Source organism: Panthera onca, chromosome B2, assembly GCF_046562875.1.
Source record: "Panthera onca isolate mPanOnc1 chromosome B2, mPanOnc1 haplotype 2, whole genome shotgun sequence".
Taxonomy (NCBI): domain Eukaryota; kingdom Metazoa; phylum Chordata; class Mammalia; order Carnivora; family Felidae; genus Panthera; species Panthera onca.
Genome location: NC_138343.1, coordinates 105,530,125 through 105,551,287, shown reverse-complemented (window position 1 = coordinate 105,551,287; position 21,163 = coordinate 105,530,125). Strand labels below are relative to the sequence as shown.

General features: G+C 44.7%; 1 protein-coding gene across 1 annotated transcript in view; it reads right to left on the bottom strand.

Moving 5' to 3' along the window:
- Positions 1-5,510: 5,510 nt before the first annotated feature.
- DCBLD1 (discoidin, CUB and LCCL domain containing 1) overlaps positions 5,511-21,163 on the bottom strand; it is a 66,946-nt gene continuing 51,293 nt past the window's right edge. Inside the window, exons 7-15 of the mRNA XM_060616504.3 lie at positions 16,915-16,955; positions 15,363-15,572; positions 14,624-14,748; positions 14,204-14,351; positions 13,996-14,103; positions 11,764-11,848; positions 11,479-11,528; positions 10,488-10,607; positions 5,511-7,543 (exon numbers count right to left, since the gene is read on the bottom strand). Coding sequence (XP_060472487.3) covers positions 7,053-7,543; positions 10,488-10,607; positions 11,479-11,528; positions 11,764-11,848; positions 13,996-14,103; positions 14,204-14,351; positions 14,624-14,748; positions 15,363-15,572; positions 16,915-16,955 — 1,378 coding nt within the window. The 3' untranslated portion in view covers positions 5,511-7,052. The remainder of the gene's footprint in view (positions 7,544-10,487; positions 10,608-11,478; positions 11,529-11,763; positions 11,849-13,995; positions 14,104-14,203; positions 14,352-14,623; positions 14,749-15,362; positions 15,573-16,914; positions 16,956-21,163) is intronic.

Genomic DNA, 21,163 nt, shown 5'->3' with positions numbered 1-21,163 from the left:
GCCGGAGAGAGAGGGTGAATGGATGGGAAGTGGGTGTCAGAGGAAGGCATGTAATGCCCCCTGGCCACAGCGAGTGCAGCCAACTGTTGAGGAGACAAGGTGACCTCCGGTTGAAAAGGACTCTAAGGGAAATGGTGTCGGAGGGCATTTAGGCTTCAAATTGGGTGGGGAGAAAGGAGTTAATAGGTATTGATCGCCTGCTGTACGCAAAAGACCGACATAAATTAGTCTTCCCGGCAGCCCTTGTGTCATCATTTCTACTTTGGGATTAAGAAGTGGGTTCAGAAATCACAAATGTCAAGAGGTGAACTGGGGCCCCACTAAAAATTTTAAGTTTGATCATTTCTAGCTGCTGGTCGGGGGGGGGGGGGGGTGCCAAACCAGGAGTGCTTAGGAGCGCTCCACCAAAGAAACGAAAGACCGAGAGGACGTGTGGGAGCAAAGAAAGGACATTATTTCATTGGCTGTAGCTTAAATCTTAGTTGGCTGCTCGTCACCGGTTGTCCTTAGCATTTGATTTTGAAACCTTGGGACACTTACAGGTTTAGACTTTGGGTTGCATACGTAGGCCACCATAGCATTACAGCCACCTCAGTAATGGGCTTCTTGTTCAACTGAGCACCAAAAATGCGCTTGAAATCATGTGGTTAAAAAGATTAAATCCCAGGTTAGACCTGAGTTCTAAATCCTGTACTGTTTGAAATAAACATGGTATTCCCTACCTGTTGGGGAGACATCATTCCAAGCAAGATGAGATAAAAACCTGTCTATAAGTTCCTAGGGATGTTAGAGAAAAGAAAACCAAAATTCTCTAGAAGGTCCAGCTAATTTTTAAAAATAAGGGGACGCTGCCTTGGATGGCTCGGTTGGTTAAGCGGCCAACTCTTGATTTCGGCACAGGTCATGATCTCACGGTGCCTGAGTTCGAGCCCCACACTGGGCTCTGAGCTGACAGTGCGGAGCCTGCTGGGGATTCTCTCTCTCTCTCTCTCTCTCTCTCTCTCTCTGTTTCTGCCCCTCCCCCACTCATGCTTTTTCTCTCTCTCTCAAAATAAATAAACCTGGAAGGAAGAAAGGAAGGAAGGGAGGGAGGAAGGAAGAAAGGAAGGAAGGAAGGGAAAAAAAGGAAAAGGAGAAAAGGAAAAGAAAGAAGGGAATTACTCAGAGAAGAAACTTTAAAACAGAGTGACAAACACTGGAGTGGAGGCTCTGGACATCCCCAGATGGTGGGAGGTTTTTGGTTAGTCAGGTGCTATTTAACCTCCTTGAAGGGATAGCAGACAAGATTTGGGGTTAGGCATGACAGGAGTTGGAACAGTGAAAGGATGAACCTAAAAAAATCTGCCCGATAAAACAGACAACAAAGGATGAATGGCCCTGGAGGACAAGGAAGTCTACTCTGAGAGACTAAAACCCAGGGCCTGTGCCTCACACAGGTTTGGGTCTAAGTTTTTGGCACAGTCTAGGAACCACCAACCCAAAAGTTAAACTAAAAACTGGTGCAGGGTTGATATTCCTGGTGTTAGTGTTGGCAGATTTAGCAAATAAGAATACAGGACACGTGGGGCACCTGGGTGGTTCAGTCGGTTAAGCGTCCGACTTTGGCTCAGGTTATAATCTCACAGTTCCTGGGTTCGAGCCCCGCGTAGGGGGCTGGAGCCGGGAGCCTGCTTCGGATTCTGTGTCTCCTCTCTCTGCCCCTCCCTTGCCCGCACTCTTTCTTTCTCAAAAATAAACGTTAAAAAAAATTAAGTACAGGACATGAATAATTTTTAGTATAGATATGCCCCAAATATTACACAGAACATACACTAAAAAATTGTTTGTTGTTTCTCTGAAATTCAAATTTAACTGGATATCCTGTATTTTATCTGGCAGCCCCACCCGGTGTACCTGCCAGAGATGCAAAACCACCCAGCCAGGACAGTATCATGAGGTTTTTCACAAGGAGGAAAAAGCCCTGCTACGGGAAGGGTCACAAGAAGAAACGTGAAACCAAAGACAGAAACCATCATGAACGAGATCAGTAGGAACAACAGGACAGAGCCTCAAGAATTCTCATTCGTTCATTGAGCAAATATTTATCGGGCACTGTTCTAGGTGCTGGGGACTTGCAGGGAACAAAACAAAACTCCTGTCCCTCACGGGATATCACCTGGTGCAGGAGACTGAGAACAATAAACACAAATGTGCACTGTGTTAGACAGCGATAAATGTTCGGAAGAAAAGTAAAGCAGGAAGGGAGATACGAACTGTGCGGGGGAGAACTCTGTAGTTTTTACACGGCGGGGGGGGGGGGAAGAGGACCCCATGGAGATTATGTCTGAGTGCAGACTAGCAGGAAGTGAATGCATGCAGATATCTGGGGGAAGAGCTTTCCAGGAAGAGAGAGCAGCACATGCAAAGGTTTCAGGACTGGTGTGTCCCTGGTATGTTCCAGTGACAGCTAAGAGGCCTGTGTGGCTGGAGTGGGGCGAACAAAGAAGTAGGAGATAAGGTCTGACGGGTGGCAACATGATGGGGTGGGGGGGTGCACGTCACAGACGTGTCCTGTCCAATACAGCAGCCGGTAGCCACATGCGGCTATTTACATTCAAATAAACTGAAGTTCAAGGAAACCAAAAATGTCTTCCTCACTCAGTCCAGCCACATTCAAGTGCTCGATGGCCATGTGTAGTTAACGAGAACCACACTGAACGACTCAGAGAATGTTTCCTTCATTATGAAAGTTCTACTGCACGGCACTGACCGAGCCTTATAAATCATCGTACACTGTGGCTCTTACTCAGAGATGAAGGAAACAAGACAATCAGAAAGAGGATATGAAATTAGTATGTTTCAAATGATTAAACGAAGGAATCAAAGCCCAAGAAAATACTGCAAGTGTTTTAAAAAAAAGGCATATTTGAAAAAGAATCAACATAGAAATTTTTTAAAAATTGAAATTAAAACCGCAATGGCTAAATGAAGCAGATTAGATAGCAGGAGAAGGAATTAGTAAACTGGAATATAACGTGGAATCTTACACAGTGTTTCATGTGGGCCACGTGATGCTTGAGAATCTTCGTTTAATCTTCACAGCAGGCATGGGCAGGTGGATAGTATTTTCTCCCCACATAACAAGCATGGAAACAGGCACCGAGAGACTATGGCTCCTTGTCCAGGCAATCCCAAGTCTGTGTACCCAACCACTATGCCATCTTGTACCTAAGGAACTGACCCAGAATGCAGCACAGAAGACAAAGAGACGGAAAAGAAGAGGGGCTTAAGAGACCTGGGGGGATGGGATGAGAAGGTCCAATGAATCCAATAGGAGTTCCAGGAGTGAGAAAAGAAAACAGCAGAGGCAAACAGGATAGCTGAGAATTTGTCATTGTTGAGAAAGACGAATCCTAGCATTCAAGACACAGGAGTCCCAAGTAACGTGAATACAAATGAATTCACAGAATTCACAGTTGAACACATAGTAGTTAAGACCGCAGAATACCAAGAAACAGAGCAGACATCTTTAAAGCCGCGAGGGGAATTTATTTGTAGAACCGGGAGGCTGGGAAAGAGACCTGTAGAGTGGGAGAGGAGAGATCTGGGGGCTGGTGGTGCGCACAGTAGTGTGGGTGCAGGGAGAGCGCTGGGTGAGGGGCTGGGCTGGGCTGTTTGCGGCGAAGACCACTAGCAGGATTGTATTCAATCCTAGCTTCCCATTAGCGCACTCCATTGTCCCAAGGTTGCAGCGAGCTTAGGTATGCTGTCTCGAGTACACGCTCTTTCAAGTAAGTACAGGGTGAATCCTGGGAACGGTTTGGTGCATGACTGAATGAAAGCGAGGCGTTTTGAGAAAAGTGAGGCCAACGTGGTGCCTACACTTGGGCTACTGAACTGATGTATTTACAGAAGGCCTTACAGCGATATACTTACGAAAGGCTATTCATGGTGTCTATAGTTGTGTCTATAACTGTGATTGCATTTTCTAAGATTTGAGAGCAAGTGTAATAAACACAGAACAATCTCTCACGTTCTGTCTAGAGGTTTTCTAGGCTGATTATAAACATTAATGAAAGTTTCGATCGTAATAAAGCCCAGAGGAAAGTTTCAGCAGCTTCTGTGGTCTGTGTCGTCTTGTTTGTTGGAGATGTGTTGCAGCCACAACTGTACATGATAGAATGCAATCTTTGTCTCCCAATAGGATTTGATAACATAGAAGACACCAGACAATTAGAATGATCTCATTCTCACCTTATCACATGTGCCAATGTTGCAAAACACTGAAAAAGAAAGGCATACTATTTTCCTCCTCTTATCCTTTAGTTTAAGGTGGGCAGTGTAGGGTTTTTATCAGACCTTTCCACTCAACCCACCCGGTCTACACAGTGAGGCCACCCGGAGGAAGTGCTGTCCCAAAACAAAGTCCCGTTCTCTTTCTGTTGTGATTACATCACGAGTACAGGGAAGAAGTGTGAGGGAGGAAAATGTAAAGAATTCTATTCTTATGGACTAATATTTTAATGTTAGAAGGCTATATGCAGCCCGCTGAGAGCCTGGATTAGAAAAATGGCCTACATGTAGAACAAACACTTTGATAAATGTTGTCCCAATTAATTCTTACTTGTAAGTCTTCAATAACATTTGTTTTATATATTTGAGAGAGAGAGAGAGAGAGAGAGAGAGATGGAGGGAGGGAGAATCCCAAGCAGGCTCCACACTGTCGGTGCAGAGCCCGATGCAGGGCTCGAACTCATGAACCATGAAATCATGACCTGAACCGAAGTCTCGACACGTAACTGACTGAGCCACCCAGGTGCCCTGCATTAATATTTTTACACACGAGGAAACTGAAGCCAAGGGTTATATGGAACAGACTGAATATACAAATGGGTAAATAAAAACTGAACTCTGACTCACAACCCACAGCCGTTAAGTGCAGAAAAGCAACCCATTTTATCCACAGTAACCAGCCCAGAAAGCCAGTCTTGCTGTTAAGTCAGACTTGTAGGAGGTCAGACCGCTACTTCTAGTTAACAATCCAGGAAGCCAAGCAATAATGCCTACATCAACCCCGGATCACTAAGTTTTGATTAATAGCTGACAGCCTCCATAATTTCTGTCCCCACTTCCAACTTAGGGCCAACCCGAGAAAGCCAAATACGCATCCCTAACCAATGATCTAGTTAATCCATCCAACAGCTTCCCTAGGTCATCAGCCTCCCTCCTTTCTTTTCCATGATAAAGCTTTGCACCCCCCTCTGCTGCCTTTCAGTCTCTCTCGGCCAAAAGGCAAGTGATGGTGGTCGACTCCCCTGCTATAGCAAGCTTGAACAGACTCTGCTGGTTTGGTCGGGCTTCACTTATTTCCAAAATAACTCCGCTATCGTGGCAGATCAGGGCCTGGAACCAAGATCTACCTGACTCCAAACCCAGCCTCTTTCCACCGTACCACTTGCTCTTTTGTGGAGGCTGAGCCTCTCAAATGCCTTCAATAGCCTGGCAGGCAGGGCACCAATAAGGGGCAGGGCTCTGTGATTTGGCATAGTTTATTTTTACACTTAGTATGCATATAAAACCATGTAAACTCCACAAAGTAAACGGTTTATCCCCTAAAATAACCAAAAAGTCTGCCGTGAACTTCCAGCACCCTCACTATTTTAATATTTATACTTTCACAGAGAGTCATAGTCATACAAATAGGATTATAATACGTTTTTTAGGTCAAGGATTTTTTGGTCCACATTTTGTTAAGCACACACTTTCCTCTTTGGCAAAAGAGGTCAACTCCCCCCCTGCCCCAGGGAACCCAAAGCAAACAGACAAAAAGCACTGAACATGAGGTACAGCTGAGGTCCGGACTAATCTGGAATTAGAGACACACACTCAAGGGAAACACGGTTTCTTACAAAATCAGTTCACTTCCCAACCATCTCAGTAGAAAAGCTCAACACGGATTTTGCCTTTGTCACTTTCGTAAGAACACACTTTAAATAACTTTGTGCTTCAGAGTACAATGTGCTGTTTCTAAAGAAAGTCATGAAAAGTGTGGGCATCTGACCTCAGCCGTATTTTCGATCTGAGGTACAAAAGCATCTGTCACAGTAATTCAGACTACAATCGCTGTGCTGCCTTCGTTCAGTTTGTGGGGAGAGCAGTTTTGGTTGTTGTTAGGTCTCAGCACTTGGCTTTGCAGAGTTTCAAGAGGTGGATTTGCACGTGAAAGCTGCACAGTATCTGCTAGGCCTGAGGTGAGGAAGAGGCAAAGTGGGACCTGGCCTTTGTCCCACTCGGGCAGGGAGGCCCCCTGGGGGCCACAGAGACCTCCTGCTCCTAGCGCGCCCCTACTGGCCTCCACAAGTCCCATCTGAAGTGGAGTCTAAGGAACAGGCAGCTGCTGAGGTGGCTGTGTTGTGTTCCGTTTTAATCTACAATCCTAATTGCTAACCACCACCCTGGTGCGCTTCTCATGCTTCAAGTAATTTCATTCCTTCCGGAAGAATGTTAGCAATGCTTTTAGTTCTAGTCACCAAAGGAGAGGAAATGAGCCACAATAACAAGATTCAGTTTAAACAGACCTGCTGCTAACACAGTATCGGATAAAATATACTTAAAAAGTGAACATACTATTATATACGATTTCGCAACAGCTGCATTCTCCCACTTAACCACTGTGCAGAACTAAAACTCTGATAAAGCGAACTTAAGTTACTTTAATTCATGTTAAATACAACTCTGTACAGATTGCACATTTTATACCAAAGCAGCTCAATATCACAGACAAATGAAAATGCTATCTGGAAATTTTCATTTTTCTAGCCCAACAAAAACCAACAGACCCCTGCCCTAAGGGTCAGAACAACACCAGATGCACCACTTTGTAAACAGTAGGAGAGGTGGTCCCTCGGACTCCACCGCAGGATCCTATGAAATCACACACACACACACACGCTCACACACACACACACACACACACACACACGCTCACACACGCGCACTTGAACATCTCCCCTCTTCCAGGGCCGCACACAGCCCGCCGCTCGGTACCGCAGCAGGTTGCTTTCACAGTGTGCTCACAAAAGAGCGGTCATGGCCGTGGGGCTGAGGGGTCGGAGGCAGTCTCTGGGGGCCGCGTAGGCAGCGCTGGCGGCTGGCTTTGCCCGCGGCTCCTGGTAGTCGGGGTGGGCGCGGTCCGCGGCCTGGCCGCCGGCCGTGGGCCGATCGTAGCCCGGGCGTGCGGCTGCGGGCGCGGGGTGAGGCGGCCTCTGGTAGGGCGCGCCGCCGGAAGATAGCGAGTGCGTGTGCGCCGGCCGGGGCCCGGGCACCCTGTAGCCGGAGAAAGTGTGCGCGCGCGCCGCGTGGCGCTCTACGATGGGCGTGGCGTACTCGGGCTCGGGGTTGGTCAAGGGCAGGGCGTACTCGTGGCGGCCGGCCAGCAGGGGGCGGTCGTAGTGGCCACAGGCTTCGGCGCTAGGCAGGGTCTCCTCCTCGGTGTCCATGGGACGGAAGGTGGAGCCCTTCCTCGCCACCGTCCCGGTGCCAATCATGAGCGGAGGCTGGTAATCTGCAATCAAAAGCGCAGGAGACACACCACGTGTGTGTCACACGGATGCGAGGGCAAGCCGGTTGTTTGCAGACGGAGGTGCTCTGCGGAACCAACTCAGCTGAGCGCCTAACCGGTAGCAGGCAGGATGAGAAAGCCCGAGAATAGGAAAGACGTACATGGCACACACACGGACTTGCGCAACCATACTGCTGCTTTAGGAAGCCTCGGTGGGTCACTAGAACCCGGAGAAGACAGAGATTACGCTTCCCCACACCTAGGGAATGAGAGGGGAAATACCTCCTGGAGCTCTTAAACTGGCCCTTGAAATGCCAAATTTTGGGGGGGGGGGGGGTGGTTGCTGTGAGAAAAGGCAATAGTGATTAAATAACCTGGAAAGAGGGGCGCCTGGGTGGCTCAGTGGGTGTAGCTTGGACTCTTGATTTCTGCTCTGGTCATGATCTCATCTTTGGAGAGATAGAGCCCACCAGTGGGGTTCTGCGTAGACAGCCCTGGGCCTGCTTGCAATTCTCTCTCCCTCTCTCTGTCCCTCCCCAGTCCACCCCCCCCCCCCCCCCGCCAATAAACTTAAAAAAAAAAAAGTAAAGATGGAAAAATGAGAAACAAACAAAATCAAGCAGTCACACACTAGGGGTCTGGCAGCAGCCTTGGAAAGGTCACACTTTGGAGACAGGAATCAGAGAAAGTTATTACCAACGATGTCAGTCATGAGGCTAGAGGGGAACCAAGGCCCCTTCCCGGATGTTAAGCCCAGAAGCCTGGGATTCACAGTCCGGAAGCCACTTGGGAGAGGAAACATATGGAGCGTTCTTGGGGAGGGTTAGGAACAACAGGTTCAATTTTGGACACACTGAGGAACTGGTGACACTGACAGGCAGAGGTGTCTAGCAGGTGAGAATGACTTCTCAGGGACAGGGAGGGAAGTCTGGGCTTAGCAGACAAAGTGCAAAGAAGGGCTCTCTATTGGGAGCTCTGGAGCAGGGTGGGTGCAGCTACTGAGGAGAGAGACTGTGGCTGAGTGAGGGCAAGAGCGAGACCCTAGGGGGGCCTTACACAGTCAAGGTGTTGGAGAAGGACCACACAGTGGGGAAGGAGGGCATGCTGCACCAGAAGCTAAAGAAAAAAGAAAGGAAGAAAAGGATAGACATGGGGGCCTTTTCTCCCCTGTTTTGTCTGCAAGGCAGCACTAGACTGTCAGCAGGAAAGGAATTAAGAGGATGGATTTTGGGTGGAGAGATGCTCTTTGTTCTGTAGCAGCTCAAGCAACCTTTCCACTGGTAGCTTTCTGACTTTGATATATTCATGAACTTCTGGGTCAGTAGGCCTGGGGCATGGCCTGAAAGCCCACACTTCTAGCAAGTTCCCTGATGCTTCTGGTCCTCAGAATGCACTCTGGGTCATGAGAAGCTAAGTGGGGCGACCCAGAGTGTGGTCCACAGATGCCTATGTATCTGAGAACCGAGACAGGTCTGCAAAAAGACAAGCACACAAATTGAGAGCAAGTGTTTAGCAACTCCCAGCAGCTTGAGAGAGTATACTTATGTCCGTTGAATCTAATAAAAGAATTAGAGCTTTGTATTTTGTATGTCTTTTTTAAAATGTCATTACTGGGGCGCCTGGGTGGCTCAGTCGGTTAAGCGTCCGACTTCAGCTCAGGTCACGATCTCGCGGTCGGTGAGTTCGAGCCCCGCATCAGGATCTGGGCTGATGGCTCAGAGCCTGGAGCCTGCTTCCGATTCTGTGTCTCCCTCTCTCCGCCCCTCCCCCGTTCATGCTCTGTCTCTCTCTGTCTCAAAAATAAATAAACGTTAAAAAATAAATAAAAAAAAAATAAAAATAAAAAATAAAATGTCATTACTTCTACTTTATACAACCGACCCTTAAACAAAGGGGTGGAATGGTGTGTGTCCACTTACAGGTGAGTTTTTTTCAATATAGTATATAGTACTGGAAACATATTTTTCTCTTTCCTGTGATTTTCTTTTTTCTTTATGTTGAGAGAGAGTGAAAGAGAGCATGTGCACGTATGCATGCAGGCAGGGGCGGGGCAGAAAGAGAGAGAGGGAGATAGAGAATCCCAAGCAGGCTCCGTGCTGTCAGCACAGAGCCCAACTCATGGCTGGATCCCATGAATCGGGAGGTCATGACCTGAGCTGAAATCAAGAGTCAGACACTCAACTGACTAAGCCACCCAAGTGGCCCTCTTCCTTAGGATTTTCTTAGTAACATTTTCTCTAACTTACTTTATTGTAAGAATATAATGTATAATGCAAATCACATGCAAAATGTGTGTCGACCCACTGTTTATGTTACTGGTAAGGGTGGAGGCAACAGTGGTTGTTTTGGTCAGCAATAGGCTGTTAGTAGTTAAGCTTTGGGGGAGTCAAGTTATACATGGATTTTTGTGCAGGGGGTCGGCATCCTTAAACCCCTTGTTGTTCAAGGGTCAACTGCATTGTATTTTACAAAAGCAGTGGTTTCTGACAGATTAGAAATAATTTTTTCAAAGGCAAAAAATGGATCCCTCTCCACAGACAGTTTGAGAAGCCTGACCCTCAGTGATGGCTTATCAGGAACACAGAGGTCATTCGAACACTGGACAGGTTCTTTCATCTCCTGTCTCCTCTTTTCTCAAGGGCAGGAACTGGGCTTAATTCATCTTTCCAGTCTCCCTTCCTTAGTGCCTTAACCAAAATCTTAGCAACAGATTATTTAAGGGCTTCCAGATTTTCGTGGTCCCTCAGGGCCATTGCCATAGCTATGCTGTAGCTCTCTCAGTGTTCATTTGTAACACTTTGCAGAGGAAAGAGAGGACCGTACACATTGCTGATTCCTTGGGCCCCATCTCCACACCAGGTTTTAGTCATATTTCCCTCCTGGTCTCCTCACTCCCATGGGCAGCACTTGCTGCCTCGTAACACCGTCACAGAGGCCTGACACGTACCTGCCATATCACTGGTGATGAGATCTAACTTTTGTGTCACCTCCTTTTCATTATCATAGCTGATGGTAAACTCAGCCGACTGGTGTCTGGCAAAGGGATACTTGATCTGCTTCCAACAGTCTGGAATAAAGATAACACGAAACCAACATGTATCTCAGAAGTGTAACGCACATAGTCTCTGACGTGTTCCTCGATGGGCTGGACGTCAGGCCGCCTTTTGCCGGCTGACCGTGATGAGTGTGTGGCATGGCTCCCAGATTATGTGTAGGGAAACAGCATGCTGAGGTTGTTAGGACAACAGCAAACACTGTTCCATGCATGTTTTCCACTTGTATCTGGGTTGCCACCAGGGCAGGTCCCAGATTATGCCTCTGTTACACCACCTGGGCATGGTTTTCCGTAATCTACACAGATACAGCATTCATGTCTCAGAGGAGTCAACACAGCTGGCTGCTGAGACCCTGTGCAGGTGGGGTCCCAAGCTGCCCCTGAGATTCTGAGGGGTCCTGCCCTGCTGCCCTCTCTGGACTACAGCTGACTCATTGCTTGGGGTACCCTGTGTCCTAAGGATTCTCTGAAACCTGAACATGAACCCTGCCCGGTTCTTCCTTCGCTCTCCCGGAGTGGAAAATACAGTGGAAGCCTGGAGATGCAGAGCAGTACCGGACAAAGTTCAGTTCACAGATGCAGCTTTTATAACTTCTCCTGGATGACAAGCAGTGTGGTGGCTTAAACTCCAGTGGCCAAAAAAAAAAAAAAAAGAATGTTGTGATGGGATAATGCTGAACAAAAGTAAAGGTCACTGGCCATGAGAACTCTCCATTAAAATAAAGAGATAGGCCACAATATTCCATTCCTTTTAGACTTGCTAACTTAAAGGCTGCATATCTTCATTTTTTGACGATGTAAGTGTGAGCCACATAATTTTAACCAGCAGACCCTGTCCCTTCTCGAAGACAGAATAAAACTGTGGAGTTTTCTGTCAACCAACCTGTTTTCTGGGCCTGAGCTGATCCATATGGATTTCCTTTCTTCTTCCTCCTACAGAAACAAAAAAATCCTACTTGAAAAGGTTTCTAAGTGAGGAGTACTGTTTATAAAATAATACTTGATACTTTCTACCTCTACACAACTTGTTTTTAACACATAAATTAGCATTTTATCTTGGCCAAAGTAATGCTGCTTTTCTATGCGTGAGCATCTGAAAAGCAAACATTTTGGTTTTGTAATTAGTTGCATGATTAGAGGAGAAATTTAAAAATGTCAAGTCACATACTTTCTAAAGGCGGCAAAGATTCCCATTCCAGCAACCAGCAGAGCCAGGAGCACCAGTGGAATAACAACAGTTGTGACATTTATTCCTGAGAAGGGGGAAAAGCCACACATTACAACAGAAAGGAAGTGCAACCGAATTGCTCAATCTAAAACTGAACACTGATTTGAAAGGTCTTCCACAGTTTAATACACGGGGAAAATGAATATGTGCTAGGCATTTACTGATGTCAGACAGCAAAAAGAGAGGATTTCCAATTCCTGGCTAAAGGGGCGCCTGGGTGGCTCAGTCGGTTAAGCATCTACTCTTGATTTCAGCTCAGGTTGTGATCTCACGGTTCATGAGATCGAGCCCTGCCTGCATCGGGCTCTGTGCTGACAAGCGCAGAGCCTGTTTGGGAATTTTTCTCTCTCCCTCTCCCGCTCTCAAAATAGATAACATTTAAAAAAATAAATAAATAAATAAAATAAAATCATGGCGAAAGTTAAAGAAAATAAATTTTTTTTTCCCCCAAAAGGCGATTTTTGATGGTCCTCAGGGATTAACACTTACTCTAAGCTTGTTGTTTGGACGATATTAGACTCCCAAATCAGAATTGAGGGGGAAGGTTTACAGGAGCTACTCAGAGAGGTGAAGGACTTAAGCACAGGGTGGAGCTCAAGTACCCAGTCTCCCCCAGATGGTGGGCACGTTTGCACTTGTACAATAACAGCAGCTGGGGAGGGGGAAGGGAAGAGAAGCCCCATGCTTCCCGTTACCAGGGCTTTGGAGCTGTGGACTGAGAGGAAATGCAGCCTGATGACCTCAAACAGCACTTCCACTCTGCCGCACGGAACACCGTGTCTTCCTACTTTAAAAAAGGAAATCACTTGAACGGCCGCTAAAGCAGGCCCCAAGTTTGTAGAAACTAGGCAAACTAAAGGAGAAAGATTTGTTCTTCACCCTTCTTTATCTTTGATCCCTGGGAAGAAAACAACGGGATGATCGGGAGTGGAAATGTGCAGTTTGTGAAAGGGGGAGATAAGGACCTTCGAAAGGAACAAAAGTTATGTGACTAACACTGGTGTTATTTACAAGAGTGGAAATTTGGGAAAAATCTAACAATTTAAACATCCAACAATAGGGGAATGGTTAACTAAATGATGGTATAGCCATATGAGAAAATACTATAAAGATATTAACAATTGTGTTTTGCAACGATTTAATAACCTTGGAAGATCATCATAATACGATGTTGAGTGAAAAATACTTGCTACAGAACAAATTACAGGTTTTCCTCAAGGTGATTTACATAAATATAGTTGACTGGATATAGTGGGATATGGTGATTATCTACAAATGCTGATTTATGACTTTTTATTTTCTTATTTATCTCTAATCTTACTGAATTTTATAAAATTAATATGTATATTATTTTATATTCTGAAAAAGTAAATGTACTTTTAATGTTTATTGCTTGAACTGACGATACATTTACATGTTCAAACTTCAAAAAGTATAAAAAAGCCTCCCTCCTACCTCTGTTCCTTCTCTAGAGGAAGCCAAATTATATTTCTTGACATTCTTCTGGAGATGCCGGAATAATTATACATATATATTCATTCTTTATTCCTCATTTTTTATACACATGGTAGGCTATACAGACTGTCCTATACCTTGCTTATTTTTTTTAAGTTTGTCAATACATCTCCGAGAGCTTCCTATATTACAAACACATTTCTTTTTCATGGCTGCAGGGTATTCTTTTTTTTTTTTTTTAATTTTTTTTTAACGTTTATTTATTTTTGAGACAGAGAGAGACAGAGCATGAACGGGGGAGGGGCAGAGAGAGAGGGAGACACAGAATCGGAAGCAGGCTCCAGGCTCTGAGCCATCAGCCCAGAGCCCGATGCGGGGCTCGAACTCACGGACCGTGAGATCATGACCTGAGCTGAAGTCGGAGGCTTAACCGACTGAGCCACCCAGGCGCCCCAGGGTATTCTAATTCATGCATGTGCTATTATTTTTCCATAAAACATTCACCCAGTGTTTGAAGGGCAAATGCTACTTTTTCTACTTACAATATTGCAATTAATAGTTGCAGATATACATCCTTTAACACATATCCAGCTACCTCTGAACCATCTGACTTCAGACATTGATATGACAGAGAAAAGTTTTCGTTGAAGTCACTGTAATATCACATGGAGTCCGGTCATACTCCTTAGGAAAGCACGAAACAGCAAACTGCTCTACCTGTGGGGATTTCTTCGGAGGGGATGGAGCTTGTGATGATCTCATCTTCTCTTTCAGTTGAACTAACAGTATTTGGACTTGTTTTGCGCCACACCAGTGAATCATTATCTGAGGTAGAGGAGATATTGGAAAAACCACATTAGTAACAACAATTTGTGAAAGGGCACGATCAGAATCAAATAACTCGCTGACTTGCCCTGAGTCCTACCTTGTGTAATCTGGCAACCAAAGAGCTCCACGTTCAAGGCGATCCTCTGGTGCCATGTCTGAGGGACAACCCGCACGTATCTGGCCACGATGGGAGGGATAAAATTATTCCTCACTGGATCCCGAAAATTAGAGTTGCCCTGAAACACCTGTGGAAACAAAGAACTTTTACCTGAAGATGCTATTAGTTAGTTCCTAGGTCTTTCTCCACCCACTCATACCTGGATATATGACACCAAAGCCAGGATTCTATGTCTGTTGTAGTTTTGTAGACATACTTGAGAGTGAATTTACAAGGTTTTGCCAACCACGGCTGAGTTACCTAAGGCGGTGCTGCGAATCTGCTTTCTGGAAACGCAGTGATAAGAATAGCTAGAGACCTGCTCTCCTACTCAGTTCTTTCCTCCAAAGTTTCTCTTACCTTCTCTTTATTATTTGCAATTCCTTTATAGGTCCTCCACTTGGAGTTGCTGTTTTTGAACTTCATCACAAAACTCTTAACGTAAAAGTTGAAATTCGACTGTGTGGATCCTGTGGTCATAATTCCTGGTAAGAAAATATTATTGACAGGTTAGTTTTTAAAATATATATAGCATGTATTATAATCTTAGGTTTCCTTTCCTTTTCTCACTTGAAATCTCAAATCATTTTACAAGCCAAATTTCCTTATTTGCATTTAGAAACCTGATCACACATGAGTGTTTCCACACTGACAATATACCATACAAAGGTTTCCTCATCGCAGTGTGGGTTTTTTTTTTAGTTTATTTATTTCTGAGTGAGAGAGAGTATGAGTGGGGGAAAGGCAGAGAGAGAGAGGGAGAATCTCAAGCAGACTACGTGCTATTATCAGTGCACAGCCCTATGTGGGGCTCGATCCCATGACCCTGGGATCATGACCTGAGCCAAAATCAAGAGTCAGACGCTTAACCTAAGCAACTGAGCTACCCAGGCACCCCGCTGTGTGGGCTTTCTACTCCGTATATCCATACTTACAATCTGCACACAGGTTCTGCCCATAGAGACAATGAGAAGGTTTGGTAGTTACTTTTAGAAAAGACAGAGTACTTTGAGGAAGAGAGAGCGGCACCTATGTAACTCAAAAACATAATCTGAACAGCAAGTCATTGTGCATTTGTAAAACTGCACTGTGTCATCACCTGTTATTTTCTTTTTCTCTCCCAAATCGGTCTCCAGCCATTCTCGCTGTTTGCGGTTCTTGCTGCTGTCCCCCGAAGCCCATGATAGGTCTTGGTCCTGAAGCTGGGCTTGGCCAGGGGACCAATGAAGCTGTTCTCCCATCTCACTGACCCACTGCCAAGTAGTTCTGATTTGCGTATCAGGCTCCAAACTCAATGATCTGCTGCAACCTTAAAAAAAAAAAAAAGCCAGAAAAAGTCCTTTAGATATAAACACGAAATGAAAGCAAAAAAAAAAAAGTAGTACTTCACCTCGCCTAGAATTATTCAGTTGATTTATTACCATTCTGATATCAAATTGACTGCTTAATTACTAGTATTTTAATGACTCAGACTCTCATTTGATTCATTTGTACTGCAGTATCTTGAAATTATTGGTTTCTTTTTTTAATGGACTTCAGTGAAGTCACTTCCCCTACAAATGACATCCTTGTTCCCACCACAGCTTTTCCTTTTTAAACTTCTAAATTCACCCTCATTTCAGCAAAGTGATATGTGTTGTAAAGGCAATATGGACATTAGCAAATAAAGGCCACAATCCTCTCCCTGGACAAAGAGGACAGACGCAGACTGTTCTCCTTGAAATACTTTCCTTTATGCTGAGAGAATATTTACGTAGAATGTATTTCATGACAGAGGGACTAAAAAGCCTTTATTTTACATACTTCTGTTTAATCACTTTATTCAAAAAAACCCACAAATTAAACTGTAATATTCAAAAGGTTTTTCTGTTAAAATCTAACATGAAGGAATTTATCTTAAAATAAGTGTCATTTCAAATTTTCATTCTTTTCTGGCAAAAGTTTGAGATAGCTTAGATTATAAAGAAAAATATTTTCTGCTTAATGATAATTGAACTATTTTGTATTTTTAATATTGGGTATTTTTAAGTCACAGCATACTTGGTGCTGCCTGACCTGTGGAAAAAGAAAAAGAAAATCCTTTAAACTACATCATTGGAGGGGTATGGAAGAATAAACTAGCACTGAAGATTTTAAAATATCAAATTCTTTTTTTTTATTATTTATTTTTAGTTTTGGAGAGAGAGCGTGAGCAAGGGGCAGAGAGAGAGAGAGAGAGAGAGAGAGAGAGAATCCCATAAGGGGCAGAGAGAAAGGGAGAGAGAGTGGGGAGCCCGAAGCAGGGCTCGAGCTCACCTGATGTGGGGCTCGAACTTACAAACCGAGAGATCATGACCTGAGACAGAGTCGGATGCCTAACTGACTAAGCCACCCAGGTGCCCCACAAATTCTCTTTTTTAATGTGTATTTATTTATTTTGAAAGAGAAAGAAAAAGAGAGAGACAGATTGAGAGCAGGGGAGGGGCAGAGACAGAGGGAGAGAGAAAGAATCCCAAGCAGGCTCCACACTGAGCGTGGAGCCTGATGCAGGGCTTGATCTCATGACCATGAGATCACGACCTGAGCGGAAATCAAGTCAGACACTTAGCCACTGACTGAGCCACCCCGGCGCCCCTAAAATATCAAGTTCTTAAGGAAAATGTGATCCTTACCATCGGAGGTAAAGAGAAATCGCTTGTCTGACAGGGAACCACTGAAATAATAAACACAAACATGAGGAGGTGAGTTGCTTACCTGGATCTTAATGACTGACACAGCACCAAGCACAGGGTTCAGAGCCTCCCCTCACCTCATGTGATCCTCACAGCACCCCAGCAAGGCTGTTATTATCTTTGTCACTGGTGTTTTCTAGATCAAGAACTCAGGCCCACTGAAGGTGAGCAACTTTCCTCAAGTCACCCAGGTGACAAGTGGCCAGGACTCTGAGTCACTGCTGTTGGATCAAAATCTTGTGTGGATTCCATCATGACACATTGTGTTGAGAAGCAAAGTGCACATACACCGTCTTAAGAGCAGCTTGAAATCCCAACTAACTGATACCCAGCAACGGAAGCAGAAGGAATGACTGCCCTGAATATTCCCTTTGCTTCAGTAGTCACCTTAAAGCATCCCAATCCTTGTCGATCATCAAGGATCACTGAGAGACATGAAGAAGACTGGCCACTTTTAGAAAAATGACCACGGCTTCTGCCCCAGCACTGCTGCTCTGGGGACAGCCTCAGCTCATTCTCTCTCCCAGTCACACTCCTACCTACTGTAGCAACTAAGGCCAAGCCGTGAACCAGCTCCTGCGTCTGGATGACAAGGTACAGCTGGAGAAAACTCACAGCATCTCACTGAGCTGGCCCTGGCCTGGGCGTCACTGCTGATCTGGCATTCATCCCTGGGCCTGTGGACTCTAGTGCTCTCACAGCTTGTATTATTCACACAGGCAAACTTATCACATCAACCTCGCTCCACACTTCTCTCCTTCAGTGGAGAAGAGATTCCGAAGGCCTGAGACCATATTTACCCTCTATAAATTCCTTACCAACCTGGCAGTGTAAAAATACATAGAATAAATAGAAAATCTAGAGTTCTCAAGATTAATCTTATGTGCATAGTATTATATTAGATACTAGAGATAAACACACAGAGATAGATGTCACTTTTGTGTTCAATTATTTTACAATCTGAGAGTACTGCTTATAATTTTAAATGTTTAAGTCTGCATTATATGTGGCAACAATGGACTGTGAAATCCACAGAAAACCCAGACTGGACATGAGTATAAGAATCTTTCCATCAAAGCTTGGTTGCTGTTGTTGATTAGAAGTAGCAGGTAGTCAAATTCCCTGGAATGGACTTTTTCTTTCACATTCTTTGTCCACTCTCAAGCAGACTTCACAGCCCTGCTATTCCACATAAAGGTTCTGCGATATCCTGAATATAATGCAGGCACCGATCATTTCTGACATGAAAATGCAGACCCACTGGGGTTGCAGGACTTGCCTGAATTCAGTGGGTGGCCACGCCTGGGTGAAAATCCAACTCTCCTAACTTTGAAAAAAAAGATGCACATTGTTGCAATTCACAATTTAAAGTTTTATTAATGTATTTAGAGCCTCTATTTGATTTTTTCCTTTTTTTTTTAATAATGTTCCTGCACTAAGTATTACACTTGAAATTTTACCCAAAGAAGTGCACAAAATGCTGCGGCAACCCAGAGGACCTAAACTCACTCCCACTGTCATGAGACACTAAAATATTTATTTTGCCGTTGCTGAAAAAGAGAAGTTACGGAAAGAAGAACAACCGGAGTTAACCCCAGGAAGATGCCGCCAGGGGAGGCACTGCTCCTATCGGCCCTCTGCCTGGCTTTTCTCCATTACCAGCTGGAATATGCTTTTCCATTTCACTCTAGTAAACTAACTAAACACAATCACTTAGAGAATTCTATTGGTAAATGAGCCTCCTCTTTTAAAAATAAAACACCCCAGGAGGCTGGAGTTCTGAGGCAGTCACACATCAGGGTGCACGAATTCCATCAGATTATAAGTACTGCCAGCCTTCCCAGAGAACTAGAGAAGCAATCGAGAACAGTCTGATGCAAACTGAAAGAAAAGCCTTCCCCGCTGATGGTCTGAGCCTTCGCCCTCTGTATGAGGTCAGCTTCTCTTCCTGATTCCATTCTGGTCTCCTCAAATCAAGGAAGTGACCTGACCCGGATGAATCCCAGAAGAACCTTAGATATTTACTTTAGGGACTCCTTCCTCAGCTGTACTGCTTCCTTCTGTGTTTTTTCCTGAACACCAAACAATCATGTGTGGGAACAGAAGTTCAATGACCACACGTACAGTGGTTCCCCAACAGCAAAACAGCGCAGATGAAAACAACTGCTCCCTGAAGATTTGGGAATCGAAATGAGTGGAGGAGATGTATTCGCATGTGGTGGACTCTTCTCTGCTCAGTACCAAAAGTCAAAGCAAAATCAGAGCTAGAAAGAAGGGACCTTGATATAATTCTGGACTTTCTATCTATTCGCACCAAAACAAAAATCGGACAATGTGTTCCAATAACTACATGGAATGCGGAACGAAACTCTTCCTAAGCCATTAATGGTTTCGATTTCCCTACTCTTATCTTTGCATCAACGTCTAATTTCAGATGACCATAAAGTGACTTCATCTATATTCAGCCCAGAAGTAACTCAGAACATGTCTACTTTTGTGCAACAGTTTAAATTTTTTTTTTTTCAACAGTAAAATAAAACCCTGGTAGTACAAGTTAAACTTTTTGCAGTCCCATTCTTCTACAAAGGAAGCACTGCAATGTATACAAACATAGGCAAGAGAGTCCAAAAAGCAGATTTAACACCAGAGGTTAATTCTTCACTCCGATTTGGAGATGTAGCACCCAACAAATCTGGGCCACAGCCTGATACCTTCCTGAAGTAGCATCAAACCATAAAAAATGTCAACAGATCCTCAAGGGTCAAGATCATGCTGGTTTTTGATCACTGTGCTTACTGTGTGCCTTGGAGAGATTGGTGCTCTGGTGCTGCCAGCTCGGTGTACCCAGTTGCAGTACCTGTCAGATTGCTCCTTGAGAACACGAGATTGACCCACCTGAACCTGAGGAGGAATAACCTGAGAGATGAGGGAGTGAAGTTTCTGTGTAAGGCCCTGGGTTGTCCAGACTGCAGCCTCCAGAACCTGGATTTGCCAGATTGTTCTTTCACAGCGGAGGGCTGTCAGGAGCTTGCTAATGCCCTCAAGCACAATCATAACGTGAAATATTGGATATCGGGGGCAATGATGTTCAGGAGGATGGAGTGAAACACCTGTGTGAGGTCCTAAAGCATCCAAATTGTGCATTGAACATACTCGGGCTGGAGACACACAATCTGACGCCTGCGTGCTGCCAGTATCTCTCCTCTGTTCTCAAAAGCATTAAAACCTGTTTAACCTGAACCTTTTGGGGAATGACTTGGAGCCCAGAGGAGTCAACATATTGTGGAAGGCCTTGAAAAAGTCAACATGCAAGCAATAGAAGGTTGGGTTTGAAAAAGAGTTGTACAACATAGTGAAGGGGGAGCTTGAGGAACTGTAGGAGAGGGTGTCCTTTCTGAGAGTCAAGTGTAGGACAAATGGTGGTGGTGATCCAATGGCGAGATTCCATGGCTACCCCATGGGATGTTCTTGGAGTAGAATCACCAGGAGATTTCTCAGGTCTCCATGTGATTGCATAAGCATCACTTTTACTATAAATCAGGTATAATATTTATGTTCCAAAAAGTCTGAGGCAAATACATAAGTGAAAAAAAATGTATATACATACATACATATATATATACACACACACAATACATGTATATACTTTTATTTACATATAGTACATGTGTGTGTACATATATGCATGTATAAAATACATGTGTGTGCATACATAAAAATGAATTTATGACACATGTATATATATGTTATTTATTTAAGGATTTTAGTTTCTAAAGGCACTCTGTTACTAAGCTTTTAGATCTTAAACTGTGGCACAAATTTGGGTGTAATTTGCCTTTGAATATTCAAACAGTATTAAAAGAACACTTTGGGGCCTGTCAAAGTTACAAGTCCTATCCAGAGGGAAAGTAGAGGGAAGTCTTATCCATAGCAAGCAGAGAGTACAAACACCGCGGTGAGCCTGCACATCAGGGTGTAAGGATGACTGCCTTTTACAGATTGCATACAGGGTCACTTGCATTGCCTGTGAAAGACTTGGACCGAACACCCTTTCTGGTTACCCCCACCTGCATCCCCGACTCGGAATTACCAGTGGGGGCTCTGCCTTTTCTCCTCAGCCACCCACCAGCTAGGGCCCTGGACGTGAGCATGGTGAGCTGACCACCACAACTCCTCTGGTGTCCCTCCC